The sequence below is a fragment of the Vicugna pacos genome, chromosome 27, assembly GCF_048564905.1.
Source record: "Vicugna pacos chromosome 27, VicPac4, whole genome shotgun sequence".
Classification (NCBI taxonomy): Eukaryota; Metazoa; Chordata; class Mammalia; order Artiodactyla; family Camelidae; genus Vicugna; species Vicugna pacos.
In genome coordinates, this window is record NC_133013.1 from 9,176,191 (window position 1) to 9,193,532 (window position 17,342).

Genomic DNA, 17,342 nt, shown 5'->3' on the forward strand with positions numbered 1-17,342 from the left:
TTCCTGCATGCTAAGCATGCGCTCTTCCACTTGAGCTATACCCTCCCCTTTGCTGTAACAACTTTGATGAGAGTTTTTACCATGAATGGATATTGAATTTTCACATGCTTTTTTCTATGTCTGTTGAGATGATTGTGTGATTTTTATCCTTTGTTTTATTAATGTGGTGTATCAGATTGATTGATATGTAAATACTGAACCATCCTTATGTCCCTGGAATAAATCCCACATGATCATAGTGTATGATCCTTTTTATGTATTGTGGAATCCAGTTTGCTAATATTTTGTTGAGGATTTTTACACCTATATTCATCAGAGATATTGGCCTGTAATATTCCTTTTTTGTTTTATCTTTGTCTGGTTTTGATATCAAAGTAATGGCAGTCTCCAGGATGAACCCCACTTGATCATGGTGTATAATCTTTTTTATGTGCTGTTGGATTCTATTTGCTAATATTCTGGTAAGGATTTTTGCATCTATGTTCATCAGTGATACTGGTCTGTAATTCTCTTTTTTGGTAGTATCTTTGCCTGGTTTTGGTATCAGGATGATGGTGGCTTCATAGAATGAGTTTGGGAGTATTCCCTCCTTTTCAATCTTCTGGAAGAGTTTGAGAAGGACTGGTATGAGTTCTTCTTTGTATGTTTGGTAGAATTCCCTGGTGAAGCCATCCAGTCCTGGACTTTCATTTTTAGGGAGGTTTTTTTTTTTATTGCTAATTTGATTTCATTTCTGAAGTGAGTCTCTTGTGAGCAGTGTATAGGTGGATCTTATTTTATTATCCAGTCAGCCATCCTATGTATTTTGATTGGACCATTTAGTCCATTGACATTTTAAAGTAATCATTGTACTTATTCCCCTTTTATTACTTGTTTTCCAGTTGCTTTTGTAGTTCTCTGTTCATTTCTTCTTCTTTTTTGTTTCTTTCCTTGTGGTGTGATGATTTTCCTTAAAGGTATGCTTGTGTTCCTTTCTCTCTAGTTTTTGTGTATCTATCATAGGTTTTTAATTTGTGGTTACCATGGTGTTCGTATATGTTGTCCTATAACTATGTCTACTTGTTTTAAATAGTTAGTTCTCGAAGTTCAAATTCATTCTACAAGATTTACATTTTTTACTTCACCCTCCCCCCCAATTTGGGGGTTTTGGTGTCATATTTTACATCTTTATTTTTATCCCTTTACTGATTATTGTAGTTATAATTGATTTTATAATTTTTTTGTTTTTAATCTTCAAAACTAACTTATTTAAGTGATTTCAGATTTTCTATTTCCTTTTTGTTCAGTTTTGGTGTTTTGTGTCTTTCTAGGATGTTTTTCCATTTCACAGCTTTTTGATGCCTCAGCTTACTGATGGCCAAAGTTGGTTTTTAACTAGTACACTCTCATACAGTCATAATGGTCATGATTTCCTAGGATCCAGTATTCTGAGGGTTCCTGCCCCTCCTCAAGCCTCACTACAGCTCCCCACACGTCAGCACACAAAAGCTAACACCTGGAACAGCAGGGAACCTTCAGAATCCAACCCCAGTGTAGTTGCCATCCATACAGATTGGTTGACCCTCCTGCTATACCAGTTATTACATTTTTGAACATCAGCTCTTGAATATGGAAGACTGAGACCCCACTTCAAACCTCAACTTCCTTCCACTTTAATCTGGTGCTGATCATGTGCTTCAGCATTCTACTGGGTAGGTCTGGCAGAAGAAATAGCATCAATTGATTGGATATGTCTGACTGGCAGTTGTGGGCACTGATTGAGAGGCTGGGAAGCTGAAACCAAGAGGATAGTGTGTAGGGCCTGGGCTGATTCCAGCTATGGCTATTACAAAGAAAAATAAAGTGTCTGATGACAAGCATGTAGCTCAAAGTAAGTGAACTGAAGAATGTGTCTTTGTGCTGAAGGTATTACTATGTGGTGCCACACGCATTGAAACAGGCACATATTTAAAGCAAGGTCACTAATTCAAATGCTTCCAAAGGTCAGGCAAGTAACATTCCTCATTTCATTGATTCAGAGATACACATTTCTTTTGGCATTTAAACATCTCTGAAATTGAAATGCATGTTACAACTGATGATAAGTAATTGTTTAATGGCAGTGTTGTGTCTTAGTGGTTGTCTTATAATCAGATGTTTTAGATTAATTTAAATTCAGGAAATGAGTGGCAAGTGGCATGGGCCAGGAAAATCACATCCTTTTATGTCAGCTTTGCACTTTATGATATTAGCTGGAACACAAACTCTTTAAATATTAGCACATATGTTTTTATTTTAATGTGTATTAGGAGACAATATAACATCAAACTTATGATGTCATTTATTGTTTATTAGGATGAAGCTGAAGTAAGTAAGTAGGTTTTTAAAAAGTGTGTGGATTTAAAGACAAAGTTAACAATATTGCAGGCAGAATACAGGTGTGATAAAAGTCAAGATGGTACTAGAATACCTGAAGTTTGAAAATCACTTTGCCTCATGTGGTTTCCGTTATAATAATACTTGTCTACTAATTACAGATCAGTCTCATAGGAGCATTTTCATTTTCTTTTTCCCTAATGGAAACCTTCAGGGACTCACCACTACCTGCCAAATAATCAATCAGACTCTTAGCCTGAAATCAATGTCTTCTTCTCAATGTAGCTTCAGCCTTCCACTTTTTCTCTACCTCAAAGTTCTCCCAAGCGATACTCAAAAACGTAGTCACATAAGATTTAATAGATGCTCAAGAGAAAGAGGATTTCATGGTCATAAAGTTTGGGAGACTATTGCATACCATACCCCTCTGTGGTATATTCATAAGGAATTATACCACGTTAAAGCCTTTGAGAAAAGGTAAAGAAATCTGGTCTTGGTTATCTGTTTACTTGATCCTAGAATCCTCCTTTTGTGGAACCAGTATTTGTGTTTCCCAATTTATTTGATCATCTTTGTCAGTAGCCTTCCCTCACAGATTATGCACTAATGTGTTGTGACTCTAGTGAACCACAGAGGTTGGTTTGGAAAAACGCTCTTCTATGTCCGTGTCCTCTAAGCTCCGAACATACCAGCCAAACTGAACCACCAGCAGTGAGTCGTATACCCATTCACGTAACACTTCTGAGCCTTCACTAATTATTCACTCTACTTGGTATGCTTTCCCTTCTCTGTCCTTGCTCTCTGAAATCTTTTCAATCAAACAGGCTCAGTTGCCACAACAGAAAAGGTTCATGTTTCTGGAGTCTTACCACTTCCCACTTTCCCAGCATTTGTACCACCGAGTACTGTGGTAATTGCGTACTTGATCTTTTCTCCTGCTAGCTTTTCTGTTTCTTGGAGTAACTGTTTTCCTCATAGCAGTCTCATGCGTTGCTTAGAATAGGAGTGCAATAGATAATTTGTTGAATGAATAAATAAATGAATGACAACAGGGTGAAATGTAAAATAAGTTGTCTATAGTAAATAATAGAATTGGAGTTTGAAAGATCCATATGGGGAGTGGAATGGATGGAGAGGGATCTCTGAAAGCCTGATACATATACATTTTTTTTAAAAAACAGCTTTATTAATTGACATACAAGTGTACAATCTGATAAACACGCATGAATTTATACTGACATGAAACTACTGCCACAGTCAAGATAATGAAACATACCCATCACCCCCCAAAATATCCTCATGTACCTTGGTAATCTCTTCACCCTACCCCTCCCAAATCTCCTCCTTGGCCCACAGTTCCCCCATCCCACCCCCTCCAGGTTGAGACAACCACTGATTTGGTCACTAAATATTGATTTTCATTTCCTAGAATTTGAATAAATAGACTCATACAGTGTGTACTCTTTTTGAACTGGCTTCTTGCACTTAGCATAACTATTTTGAGATACTTTCATGTTGTAGCATATCCATTCCTTTGTATTGCTAAGTAGTATTTCATTATATAGCTGTACCACAGTTTGTTTATCCACTTAACTATATTGATGGGAATTTGGGATGTTTCCAGTTTTGGGGCTATTAGAATAAATTTCCTATGAACATTTGTACACATGTCTTTGTATGGATATATGCTTGCTTCTTTTGTGTAAATTCCTAGGAGTGAAATTGGCAGATCATATGTTAGGTGTATGTTTAACTTATAAAGAAACTGCCAAGCTGTTTACCAAAGTGGTTGTACCATTTTATATTCCTACCAACAGCGTCCAGTTGTTTCACCTTCACATCAATACTTAGTATAGTCAGTCTTTTACATTTTAGTTATTCTAATTGTTATGAGTGACATCTCATTGGGGTTCTAACTAGCATTTCCCTAGTGACTAATGATGTTGAGCATTTTTTCATGTGCCTATTTGTCATCGATATAGCTTCTTTGATATGTCTGTTAAAATATTTTGCCTATTTTTATAGTGAGCTGTTTGCTTTCGTATTGTTGAGTTTTGAGAATTCTTTATATATTCAAGGTACAAGTTCTGTATTAGATACATATTTTGCAAGTATTTTCTCCTAACATGTGGCTTGTCTTTTCATACTCTTCACTATTTCTTATGAAGAGCAGACATTTTTAATTTTGATGAAGTCCAATTTGTCATTTTGTTCTTTCTATGAATCTTTTTTATGTCATAGCTATGAAATAATTTCCTAATCCAAGGTCACAAAGATTTTCTTATAGAGGTCTATGTTCCATTTTGAGTTAGTTCTTGTACATGGTGTGAGATATAGATCAAAGATTTTTATTTTGTTTTGGTTTGGTTTTATATGTGAACATCCAGTTGTTATAGTACCATTCATTGAACAGATTATTCTTTCTCCAATGAATTGCCTTTGCAGCTTTGTCAACAATCAGTTGTTTTTACATGTCAGTGTCCATTTCTGGGCTCTCCATTCTGTTGCATTCATCCATTTGTCTATCTTGACAGCAATACCAAACTGCCGTGGTTACTGTAGCTTTATAATAAATCTTGATTAAAAAGTTGGGTTTGTCCTCTTTTTCTTTTACAAAGTTGTTTTGGATGTTCTAGGTCCTTTGCATCTTTATATGAACACTAAAAACAGTTTGTTGATTCCTATTTAAAAAGAAAAACATGCAAGGATTTGAATTGGTAAGACTTTGACTCTATAAATCAATTTGTGGAGAATTATCTTAACAACATTGAGTCTTCCAACTTATGAACATGATGAATGTTTAGGTCTTCTTTAATTTCTCTCATCTATGTTTTGCTGTTTTAATTAGATAAGTCATATTCATCTTGAAATAAATAATGCAGAATTTATTCTTTATTTCATATTTTGATGCTGTTGAACATAATAGCGTATTCTAATTTCAATTTGATTGTCGATTGCTAATGTATAGAAGTATAGTTTTTGTATGGTGCTTTTATATTCTACAACCATGTTCAACTCACTTATTCTAGGAGATTTTCCTGCATGTTGCATCAGATTTTCTACATAGATGATACTAGAGATATACTTTCTGTGACTAAAGGCAGTTTTACTTCTTCCTTTCTGATCTGATTGCCTTTTATTTCTTTTTCTTAGTTGATTGCACTGGCTAGAACCTCCAGTACAATGTTAAATAGAAATTGAGAGTAAACCTCTTTGTCTTGTCTCTGATCTTAGGGGAAGAGCATTCAGTCTTTTTACTAATTTGGCTGTAAGTTTTTCCTAGATGCCCTTTCAGACTGAGGAAGTACAATTCTATTCCTACTTTGTTAAGATTTTTAAAAGTCAGAAATTATATTAGATTTTGGCAAATTCTTCTTGTATATTGATCAAGATGATTGTACAGCTTTTCTTTTTTAATTTATTGATGTTATGACTTATATTCACCGCTTTGTGAATGTTAAACCAGTCTTGCATTCCTGAGGTAAACTCTACTTGGTCATGATATGCTCCCTTTTATGGATTACTGGATTTAATTTGCTAAAATTCTGTTTTAAATTTTTGCATCTATGTTCCTGAGGTGTATTGATCTGAAATTTTCTTTTCTTATAATGTATTTGTCTTGTTTTGGTATCAAGATCTCATTGAATGAGTTTAAGAAATGTTCTCTTTTTGAATTTTTTGGATGAAGTGGTATTATATCTTCCTTAAATATGTGGTAGAATTCATTACTGAAGCCATCTAGGCCTGGAGGTTTTGTTTGTTTGTTTACTTGTTTGGGGGTTTTCTTGGTAAGGTTTTAAAAATACAAATTCAGTTTCTTTCATAGGTATAGGGCTATTCAGGTATCTTTCTTCTTGAGTGAATTTTTCCATTTATCTAAGTTTTCAAATTTATTGGCACAGGCGTTCATAACATTCTCATACTTATCTTTTAGTATTTGTAAAATCTATAGTGATGTCATCTCTCTCGTTGCTGATACCGGTGATTTGTGTCTTCTCTCCTTTTTTACTGATTAGTCAAATTAGAGGTTATTGGTCTCAAAGAACCAAATTTTAACTTCATTGATTTCTCTCTACTGTTTTTCTATTTTTATTTAATTGACTTGTGAATTTAGCTTTATTATTTATTTTATTAATTATTTTCTTCTGCTTACTTTGAGTTTAATTTGCCCTTCCTTTTCTAGTTGCTGAAGGTAAAGGTTAACCATGATTTTGAAACCTTTTTACTTTTCTGATACAGGCATTTAATGCCGTGTATTTCCCCATAAGGACTGCTTTAGTGACATTCTCAGTTTCTTGTATGTTATGTTTTTATATTCACTCAGTTAAAACTACTTTCAAATATCCTTTTTGATTTCTGTTTTGACCTGTGGTTTGTTGTTTTTTGGGTTTTTTTGTTTTGTTTTGTTTTAGAAATATGTTATTTAGTTTCCAAATATTTGGACATTTTCCAGACATCTTTCTGTTGTTGATTTATAACTTAATCCCTTTGTGGTCAGAGAATATACTTTGTATGACTTGAATCCTTATAAATTTATTGAAACTTGTTTTATAACCCAGGATAGATTCTGTCTTAATGTATACATGCACTTGAAAAGAATGAATATTCTGTGCTTTTTGGGTAGAGTGTCCTGGTAAATGCCAAATCAAGTTGGTTGATGATTTAATTCAAGTCTTCTACATCCTTTACTGATTTTCTGCCTACTTGGTGTATCAATTATTGACAACAAGATATTTAAATCTCTGACTATAAATAATTGAGAATCTGTTTATTTATCCTTGATATTTCATCAATTTGGATTCTTATATTTGAACCTGTTATTAGATATATAAACACTAAGATGGTTATGTCTTCTTGAATAATTGATCCTTTATCATTATGAAATGACTTTCCTTATGTTAATATTCTTTGCTATACAATCTACTTTGGTACTAATATGGATATTCCATGTTTGTTTTTGACTAAGTTTAGGATATTATTTTCCATCTTTTCACTTTTAATCTGATTGCCTTTGAATTTCTTATAGGCAACACATGATTGGGTTTTGCATTTTCACCTAGTCTGAATATCTGTCTCTTAACTGGGGTGTTGAGCTCATTTACATTTAATGTTATTATTGATACAGTTAGATTTAAGTTTATCACCTTGCTATTTATTTCCTATTTGTCCCAGCTGTTCTCTTTGTTCCCTTTTCCCTCTTTTTTTCTGTTGGATTATTTTTATCTCCTTTATTGGCTTGTTTCCTGTAACACTTTATTTTTTTTTTTTCATTTTAATGGTTGCTGTAGGGTTTATACTATACATTTTTAACTTATCTCAGTCTACCCTCAAGTAATATTATACCACTCCCCCTACAGTATAAGAACTTCACAATTCCATTCTCATCTCCTAGTCTTTATGCAACTATTGCCATATATTTTACTTACACATATGTTATAACCCTCACAGTCCATTATTTTTTGTTAATGGTTTATTATCTTTGAAAGAGATTCAGATAATATAAAAATAGTTCCCCGTGTATCATTTCCATTGCTCTTACTTCCTTTGTGTGGATCTAGATTTCCATTCGTTATTTTTTTTTTTTCCTTTTGAAAGACTTCCCTTAATCGTTCTTTGAGGTCCCTGGAATGCAAATCTGTTGATGATGAATTCTTTCAGATTTTGTTTTTGAAAGATAATTTCCACTGGTACAGGATTTTATCTTGACCACTTTTTCTTTCCATACTTTAAATATGTTGCTTCACTCTCTTCTCATGTGCTTTTTTTCCTTCCATATTAATACGCATGGGTATTATTCTGAGTGTTTTTATGTGTTTTCTGAACTCATCACCTCTATAAAGATCACTCCCATGAGAAGAGAGTCAGTCTGCCACCCCCACCACTGCTTGTATTTGTCGGAGATTCCAATCCAAGGCAGGCAGAGGAGGGGGAGAGCTTTCTATGGCTATGTCTGCAAGTTCATTCATCTTTTTATCTGTAATATCTAATCTGCCATTAATCCCATCCAGTGTATTTTTCATCTCACACATAATTTTCATATCTAGAAGTTCAACTTGGGTCTTTTTCTATTCCATGTCTCTGCTTAACTTTTTAAACATATGGAATACAATTAAAATAACTTTTAATATTATTCTCTGCTATTTTAATATTTGGGTCAGTTCTGGGTTAGTTTTGATTGATTATTCTTCTCTTTATGGGCCATGTTTTCTTGCCCATTTGCATGCCTGGTGATCTTCGATTGGATGTCAAACTTTGTGAATTTCACCCTGTTGGGTGCTGGCTATTTTTGTATTCCTATGAATATCCTTGAGTTTTACAATTTACTTGGAAACAGTTTTAACATTTTAGGTCTTACTTTTATGATTTATTAAGTGGAGCTGAGCAGTGCTCGCTCTGGAGCTAATTATTCCCAACTCCTGAGACAAAACTCTTCTGAGTACTTTACCCTGTGCCTCATGAATTGTGAGTTTTTCCAGTCTGGTCAGTGGGAACAGGCACTGCCAGCTTTGGTGAGCACTAGACACGGTTCCTTTCAGTCTTATTAGAGGAGTCTTTCTCCAGACTCAATTGGTTTTCTTATGCATATACTGATCAGTGTTCTCTCCCCATGCTTGAGGGGTGCTAATCTCTGGGGTCCTGTCTGCTGCTCCATCCTCTCCAGCAATCTGTCCTGTGAACTCCAGGCACCTTGGTCTCCCCAAGCCCTCAATTCTGTATCCTCAGCTCAGATAATCCACAGGGTAACTTCTAGGTGCCCCCTCCCTTCATGTTGTGCATGTTCTAGAAACTTTCTCAAAGCAGTAAGCTGAGGCAATCAGGGATCTTGCTTTGTATCTTTTTTCCATCTCTGAAGTCTGAAGTCCTGTCTCTGAAAACCTTTTTGCCTGTGAGGCTTTCTTGTTTGTTTCTTTTGTTGATTTGTTGGTTATTTCAGGCAAGAGGGTAAATCTCATCCCTCTTTACTCCATCTTGGCTGGAAGTGAAAGTTTAACATGTCATTTTTTTCTTGCTTGAAGGTCATTTGGGGGTACATGTGACCTAATCTGGGCTTTTTGAGAGTTGTTTGGGCTTAACTGATTTCTTCTGATATATATGTATATATGTTATATATATCATAAATAAAATGTGTCAGTGTGTGTATGTGTGTATGTGTGTGTGTATATACACACATACACACATATATATATTAAATAAAGAATGTCTGATTTGCTTAAAACTCGAAATCAGCCTGAAAGAGGTCAGTACTAGCCACTAGAATCTTTTTGGGTAGAATGTAACTCATTTCAAAGAAGTCATAGGGAGTGTTGAAATTTTCTTAGTGTCTAGCTTCAATTTCTAGGAAAACTGTGTATTTCTAAAAGTAACTATGGAAATTGTCACTTAATGCCTTTGTTTTCTTATTTAAAAATTAGAGGATAATGTATATAAGAATATGCAAGAATCACAGGAAACCCACGTATCCAACCACCTGGATGAGACTGCTGCTGCTGTCAGCCTAACACCTAGAAAGAAGATCCAAAACAAGCTGCCTCAGACAGCGCTCTTCCAGCCTCCTCGAGAGAAACTGCACCTCTGCGAAGAGAAAGCAAGGTCCTATTCCAGCAGTCACGAGGTAAGGAGCCTTTCTTTCTATACCTGTGCTCTGGCAATTGAGAAGTAGGCTATTTTAGGTTACGTTCCTACTCTCAGGAGCTTGGTACAAGAGAGTATATAAGAGAGTGCCTTTATCATAGCATGAGTGGGTGTAGTGCCTCAGGGATCCAAGCCCAGCGCTGGGCACGGTCAGCATTGTGTTTGCCGAGTGAATGCACAAAGGAACAGACAGGCCTGCCCTGACCTCTGACAAGTGTGTACTAGACTGACTGGTTGTTGCTTTGACCTACTACAGTCAGTTTCCATCAATCAGTGACTATTTACCGAGCTCCTCCTCGTGCCAGGTCTGGGCCCTGGGATACAACACAAAGCAGATGGAGCTCTCAGGGAGCTTATATGTCTTAGGTTCTTAATCTTCTTGTTCTCCGTGTACTTCTTTCCCACCTCTCTTCAAACTTTTATATATTACTCATTCATTCCTTATGCATTTCTCTACCACCTCCTATGTGTCAGGCCCCATTTGTCTGTTTATTTATTTCACAGAGATTTCCTGGACACCTAGTAGTGCCAGGTGCTGTGCAGGAGCTGGGAAAGCTCCAGCCTCTGCCTCAGAGGGACTCAGGGTCGGGTTGGGAGGACAGACAGGGAGACAAAGAATGGTAGCCAGCATAATAAGTTCCATGACAGACACACGCTCCGGGCATATAGATGCAGAACGTGGAGAGTGAGGGGAGCCTGGGGCTGGTCTATCGACAGCAATTAAGGCCTGCTTCTTGGGTGGGGGTTCCTTGGATGCCACTGATAATAGTGCTTAGGAGTTTGCGGGGTGAGAGAGAGGACGGCGGTGTTCCGGGCCGGCTTAGCAGATGGGCAAGAGCTGAGGATCTGAGGGCACGAAGCCGATTTGGGGAACTATAGGGAGCTATCTGGGATGTAGGCTTTAGTTGCTGCCAACTAAAAATTGACACTTGCCGCCTGCCTCTACAAGGGTTGAATCATGTTGGCACTTGCCATCTAACTCTGCTTGGATTAAATCATGAGCCGCTGTAGCCACTGACTTCCAACCCTCCCTGATAGGAGTTCAGGGTGGAGATCAGGAATGAGGCGCTCTGTGTCCTGGGAAAACTGGCAGAACAGGCCTCCAGATAGTTACATGTTTTCAGGGGAAGATTTTATGACCCAAATTCTTGTGTCTCCTCACATCTAAAGAAGCACTGAAATCATTAATGGTGACATCTGCTCCTCATGACTCGCAGCAGCCTCTGCCTAAATGTGTGCTTGACTGCATGTCCCCCCTCCTTTGCTAAAATCATATATAATACTGAGTTTCCCCTGCCTTTTTGGAGCAGTTCCTCAGAGCTTTCTGGGATGCTGTCTCCTGGGCTATAGTCCTCATTTTGCCCCCAAATAAAACCTAAACTACAACTCTCATGTTGTGTGATTTTATTTCTGTCATTACATAGGGCAGGAATTGAGACTGGTTTATGGACAGGAGCTGGGGCCCAGAGGGGGTTCAACACCCAGGAAAAGTTTAGATTTTCTCCGTAGGGTGCTGGTGATTATCATAGGATTATAAGCAGGAGAGTGCCACGAGCATGTCTGAGTTTCTGGAATCATCACTCAGACGTCACATAGCTGGTAGAGGAGGAAAAGAAGGGAGGGGAACTGAAGGAGGGGGCCCAGTTCAGAAGATATTTGCAATAATCCTGGTGAGAGATTATGAGAGCCTGCATTACGATGGAGTCAGTAGAAATGCTGAGATCTTTTGATAAGAATTTGGATATGTAAGTCAGTGAGACCTGGTAACCGAGAGGGTTCAGGGGATGGGGAGGCACAAGTGAACTACCAGCGGGTGTGGAACAGTGATTATTAGGCCACTAGGGCTGACGTGGCAGAATGCCTCAGACTGAGTGGCTTAAACAACAGAAGTTTATTTTCTCACGGTTCTGTAGCCCAGAAGTCTAAGGTCAAGTGGTGCTGGCCTTCAGAGGCCTCTCTCCCTGGCTTGCAGATGCCTGCCCTCTTGCGATGCCCTCACAAGGTGTTTCTCTGTGGGTGCCAGCTCCCAGTGTCCCTTCCTCTTCCTATAAGGACATCAGTCTTGTTCAATTAGGGCCCCATTCTGACAGCCTCGTTTTAACTTACTCATCTCTTTAAAGACCGTCTCTCCAAACACAGTTTTACTCTGAGGTACTCAGGACTTCAACTTATGAATGTGGGGGTGAGGGGACAATTCATCCCATAACAAGTTCTGAAAGTGAGTACCTAAGAAGAGACAGAAAGTGGAAGCGGCTCATTCTTTAAGACCTGGGCCCGAAAAATGGCACTGCATCATTTCCTCCGTATTCTTTTGGCCAAACAGTTACAAAACCCAGATTCAAAGCGAAGGACCCATAGACCCCCATCTCTGGTTGGAAGGAGTGTCAAAGAATTGTGGAGCTGTGTTTTAAAACTACCAGCCTCGCTTTGAGTGTATTGCTGCTCCAAGCTGTCCTGGAGCTGGAATCCACAGTTCGTTTTTCTCTTTGTCTTGGCATTGAATGAAAATGTGTTTCTTAGTCTTTTAATGAAATCTATGTGTAAATGCTGCCCTCACTTGTTATGCTAGTATCCTAGGCTGCTGACGAAGGTGTTTGAACTGAGAACTAGAGAGTGTTGTTTGAAAACTACCACCACTTGCCCTGGACTATGTCGTAACTGTTTATTGATGGGCAACCTCTTTATTCTATGACATTTTCCATGACATACTATAAATTTCAATGTGCTATCACTTTTTTTTTATGTATATTGTCCATCTCACCCTACCAGATGAATACCCTGCCACCCAAAACAGATCTTTGTTTTGTTCTCTGATACATCACAAGTGCTTAAGACCATGCCTGGCACATAGTAGGCACTCAATAAATATATATTGACTGGGTAAAAGTCCAAGTTGATTTTGTCCTTTGTGACTCGATGTTTTCCGTTGCCTACCTGGTAAGCCCATTTCCCCTTCCTCCAGTATAAGCAGGCGATCCATGAGCTTGTGCGCTGCGTGGCACTGACAAGGATCTGCTACGGTGACTCACACTGGAAACTAGCCGAGGCACATGTTAACCTGGCTCAGGGCTACCTCCAGCTGAAGGGTGAGTTCGTCTCAGAATGAGGAGCACCGGTCGGGCGGTCTCTGCTCTTTCTCCCTAAATCTGACTCAACTTAACTAGAAGGAGTGAGTTTTCTTGGATATTGTCCTCTCCACACATTGAAAGCCATTTCCTTTCACAAAGAGTCAATAAGATTTTTTATATAATACATAGAAAAGAGAAGGAAGATTTTTAGCCCTTTCAGAGCCTTGTCTTTATGATCTTAAAAGTAGGATTCTTAGGAGATAATTAGTTAGCTTTGAAGGAAGGCATCGTAGAAGCAGCCCATAGAGTAGGGGCCTAAAAGAGGATCCATTCACATTTGTTTTAATGGAAAGTCTCTTGTCTGTAAAGTGACACCCCCACTCCCAAAAAATAAATCAAAGTCTAAATCAAGCTGACAATAAATAAGAGGTAATTTATCTGCTCATACTATTTAAAAATCCAAGGGTAAAACTTACTGTAGGCTTAGTCAGATCCACGTGTTCAAACAACATGATCAGATTTCCATTCCTCTCTTCTCCCACCTCTTGGCTCTGTTTTTCTCTGTATTGGCTCCATTCTTAGCCAAACATCGCACACATGGTGGCAGCAAGGTTGCCAGCAGCATTAAGTTTCCCTCCTCAGCATTCCCAGGAAAAGAAGAATGTCCGTATGTCAAAATCTCAGGACTTGGGGATTCTTATTGGGCTGACTTGGGTTGTGTGCCAAAGACAAGAAACAGTCTGATTGACTAGACCTGCCTTCTGGCTCCAGTGGATGCTGGGGGAGAGGCTGGCCTTGGCTAAATCACATGGATTAGATGTGCAGTGGCCCTGTGTCCTCAAGAAAACAAACACACACCCAAAAACAAACAAACAATAAAGAACAGAGAAAGGGAGAATGGATGCAGAGAAGGCAAATACATGGACTGGTAACCCAGGACAAGATGTCCAAGAATAGCACATCTCGGTACTCTGTTTCTTCAACTGAATAATGACGATGATGATGGTTCTGACTTGCCAGGATTGGTCCAGTGGAATAAATGCATAGAAGTGGAAAACACCACATGCTAGGTGTGTAATAGCTACGCAATAAATTTAGCCAAATCTGGTTGCAGACTGGTCCTGCCTGTTAGATTGCAGACTGTTAGAGCCAGAGGGGCCTTGGAGGTCATCAAACCCTCACCCCTGCAACCTCCCATTTTCTGGAATCAAAGGAAACAACTAGTTTGAGTTGAAACAGCTTGCCCCAGGTCACACAGTTAATAGATGGCTGATCTGAGACTCAGACCCAGGATTTTGGATGCCAGTACCAGGGTCCTGGCATCTGGGATTTCAGATGATGCTTTGCTTCCGCAGTCTACCTTGCTACCTTTCTGCATGACAGTCTTTCTCAATTTAAGCTAAAAGCAACACCTACTATTTACTAAAGCCTTATTGAGTGCCAGGCACCATGCTGTTTTTCCATGAATAATTTCAGTCTTCAGTATAATACTAGGAGGTGCGTAATGTCATTACCTGTTTACGGTGGAGGAAGCTGAAGCTAACATTTCAGGGTAAGTGGTGGTGCACAGAATTCATTCTGGGCAGCCTGATTTCAGAGCTGGTGTTCGTGAACCTCAGCCCATGCTGCCTCCAGTAGATTGTGTTCAGGCTCCTTGAGGAAATGGGCCAGCATTCATCATGCCTTTTATAATATTGCATACATTGTTGGCACTAACAAATTTCTAGTAGGTCGATTGTATGCTTTAAAAAAATACGACAGGATTCTGTAAGGGTTCCTAAAAGAATAGCTTACCTTGGATTTTCTCCATCAGAAAATATATTCTTTCTGTCTTAATAGATAGAGGAACAGAATGAATTTCGTATTTTGACAGCCTTTTTTTTTAGAGATTTGAGATACAATTCCGCATAATGAACAACATAAGACCAGGAGTCTATGGATATGTGTGGAAGAGGGGTGTCATTCTGGGGAAATGAAAAGCCCTGAGACCTGAATAGTGATCCCCAGTTGCACCCTTACCTCAAATGAACACACCACTGGAAGAACACCGGAACGCACTGGGAATTAGTTCCTGGTAGTAACTTTTCTTTTAGCTCCATTTGTTTCATATTCGTCTATTACCACGTAGAAATAAGAGATTATAGCACACTAGCTCCTTACCTCTTTGGAATTGTGATTGTCAGCTTTTGTAGATATCATCATATTTGTATTATGTTAAAATAACCCTTTCGAGTTATGACTACGGGTGGTTGAGCAGAAGATTCAGAATTTTTAGTATTTCATTAAGATTGCTGTCATAAAGCCAGGATTACAATTCATGAATATTTCATTTCCTGCCCAGAATGCTATAGTCCTTGTATTCCATTTGTATTTCATAATTATTTATAACATGTTTTACGTCTGATATTGGTGAGATTTCAAAGCTGTTCAATTCCTGCTCATTCTGTGCATTTTATCCCTAAAAAGACCATTTGGGGATAAAATTTATCTTGAGTACTAGGTGCAAAACACTTCTTTACAGTCATGACAGTATCTCACACTGCCCCACTGTATCTCCCTGTGCCACTTGACAATAGATGAAGGAGACTTCAGATCTCCTGGCCATAGATAACTATATTCTTGTCCAGCTGAAATGAAAGAGAAACTGAGGCTCCTTTTTCCTTGTCCACAGGGCTGTCACTGCAAGCAAAACAACATGCAGAAAAAGCCAAAGAAATCCTCACCAGCTCCATCGTGCCCCCTTACAATGACAACACAGACGTTTTCAGGTGTTCGGTGGAGCTGTTCCACACCATGGGGAGAGCCTTACTCTCACTTCAGAAGTATCCTTTTGCCTCTAATCTGTACAAACAGAAATACGATTCATAATACTTATATTTAATTTTCAAGGCCAAATCGAAAGCCGAAAGGTGACTCCGAAGCCAAGGGTGGGGGGAAGTATGACAGCCAAGGATGTCCGGGAACTGGAGCCCCAGAATGTAGCACCAAGTGTCAAGTTTCCTGAACGCAACTCAGATTTAAGGAAGCATCAGAGAACCTGACAAAAGCAGAGAGGCTCACAAAGGAGCTGCTGCAATGTGGAAGGATTATAAAGGAAGAATGGATGGAAATTCAAGCGCAGATCAAATTGTCATTTGCACAGTAAGTTTCCAGTTTAGGACTTTTTGTGTATGTGATGGCTGGAGGTTCTTCCCTAGAAGAATCTGTCTTTGGGCAGGAAGAGCTTCTCCATGATGCTGCGTCCAGGGCTTCTCCATGGCCATTGTCCCGAAGGAAAAGAGGGAGGATCGTGGTCATGTCAGAGCAGCCACAACCGAGACACGTACATCAGTGACACTTCGCTAAATGTGTAGTGGGCTCATATGCACCCCTGGGCCCTAGAGTTCTGATGACATTCTCTTGGCTTTCAATCCCTTGTCTGCTCTCTCTGCCCCATTCCTCCTGCCTCTGTTACCTTCCCTCCCTGGCTCTCTTCCTCCTCTGCACCAACCCCCAAATGCTCTAGTCTGTAGTATTTCAATACATTGCTCTCATGAGTGGGTCCTCAAAGGAGAAAGATCTTAAAGATACCTGAATCCATAAGAATGAGAGTATTGTTCCCTGTTCTCCCTGCCATGACCCCACACTCACCAGATAAACCCTGGTGGAAGAGACATAATGCTTGGAGCCCGTGGGGAGAAGGAGATGGGCCTTGGGTAGTCAGCACATTTATCCCTCCCCAAAGGCCAACCCCAAGCCATTTCCCCAGAACAGTGGGGTGACAGAGTAAGTGCACACTCTTTGGAAGGATGTGTTTGTGGAAGGAAGCGCAGAGAAAGTTCTGAGCTAAAAGAGGCAGAGAATCCCCAGCAGACCTACGTGGCATGCCTTACCCAAAGCTGGAGGAATCCAGTGTACCTTCATCATCAGACTGTGTGCATAGGTTGATTCCCAAGAGAACATGGAAGAGACTCAGTGGGATCATTTTAAGAAGGAAAGGGTCCTGAGGGCACACACCTAATGCTTCCGTACGGATGGAAACTGGGAAGGACTAACTCTGCCTCATGCTTTTAAAGATACTTTTTGTGATCACAAGTCCACTCTTGTTAATTTGTTTGTTTGGGGGTGTTTTTGGACATGAAGTGTGGAGAATTCATCAGTCCATGTGAACCTTTGTTATGCTTTTTTTAGATTGATTTTTTTTCCTTTCATCTCTGACCCATCCTCTCATTCTGCCCCATACACAAAATCATAGGTACCTTTTTCAATGATGATTTATGTCTTTGAGTATTTACCTCTGAATAATAA

At 39.0% G+C, this 17,342-nt stretch overlaps 1 protein-coding gene across 4 annotated transcripts in view; it reads left to right on the forward strand.

The window, feature by feature from the left end:
• TTC23 (tetratricopeptide repeat domain 23) overlaps positions 1-17,342 on the forward strand; it is an 81,026-nt gene that overhangs the window by 7,321 nt on the left and 56,363 nt on the right. For 3 of the 4 annotated variants that reach the window (XM_015245476.3, XM_072950704.1, XM_006211505.4), the window contains 4 exons: positions 9,768-9,967; positions 12,950-13,073; positions 15,727-15,877; positions 16,071-16,196. In XM_015245476.3, coding sequence (XP_015100962.2) covers positions 9,768-9,967; positions 12,950-13,073; positions 15,727-15,877; positions 16,071-16,196 — 601 coding nt within the window. Of the gene's footprint in view, positions 1-1,758; positions 1,871-9,767; positions 9,968-12,949; positions 13,074-15,726; positions 15,878-16,070; positions 16,197-17,342 lie in introns of those variants that run through there. The other variant, XM_072950703.1, reaches the window with a different exon arrangement.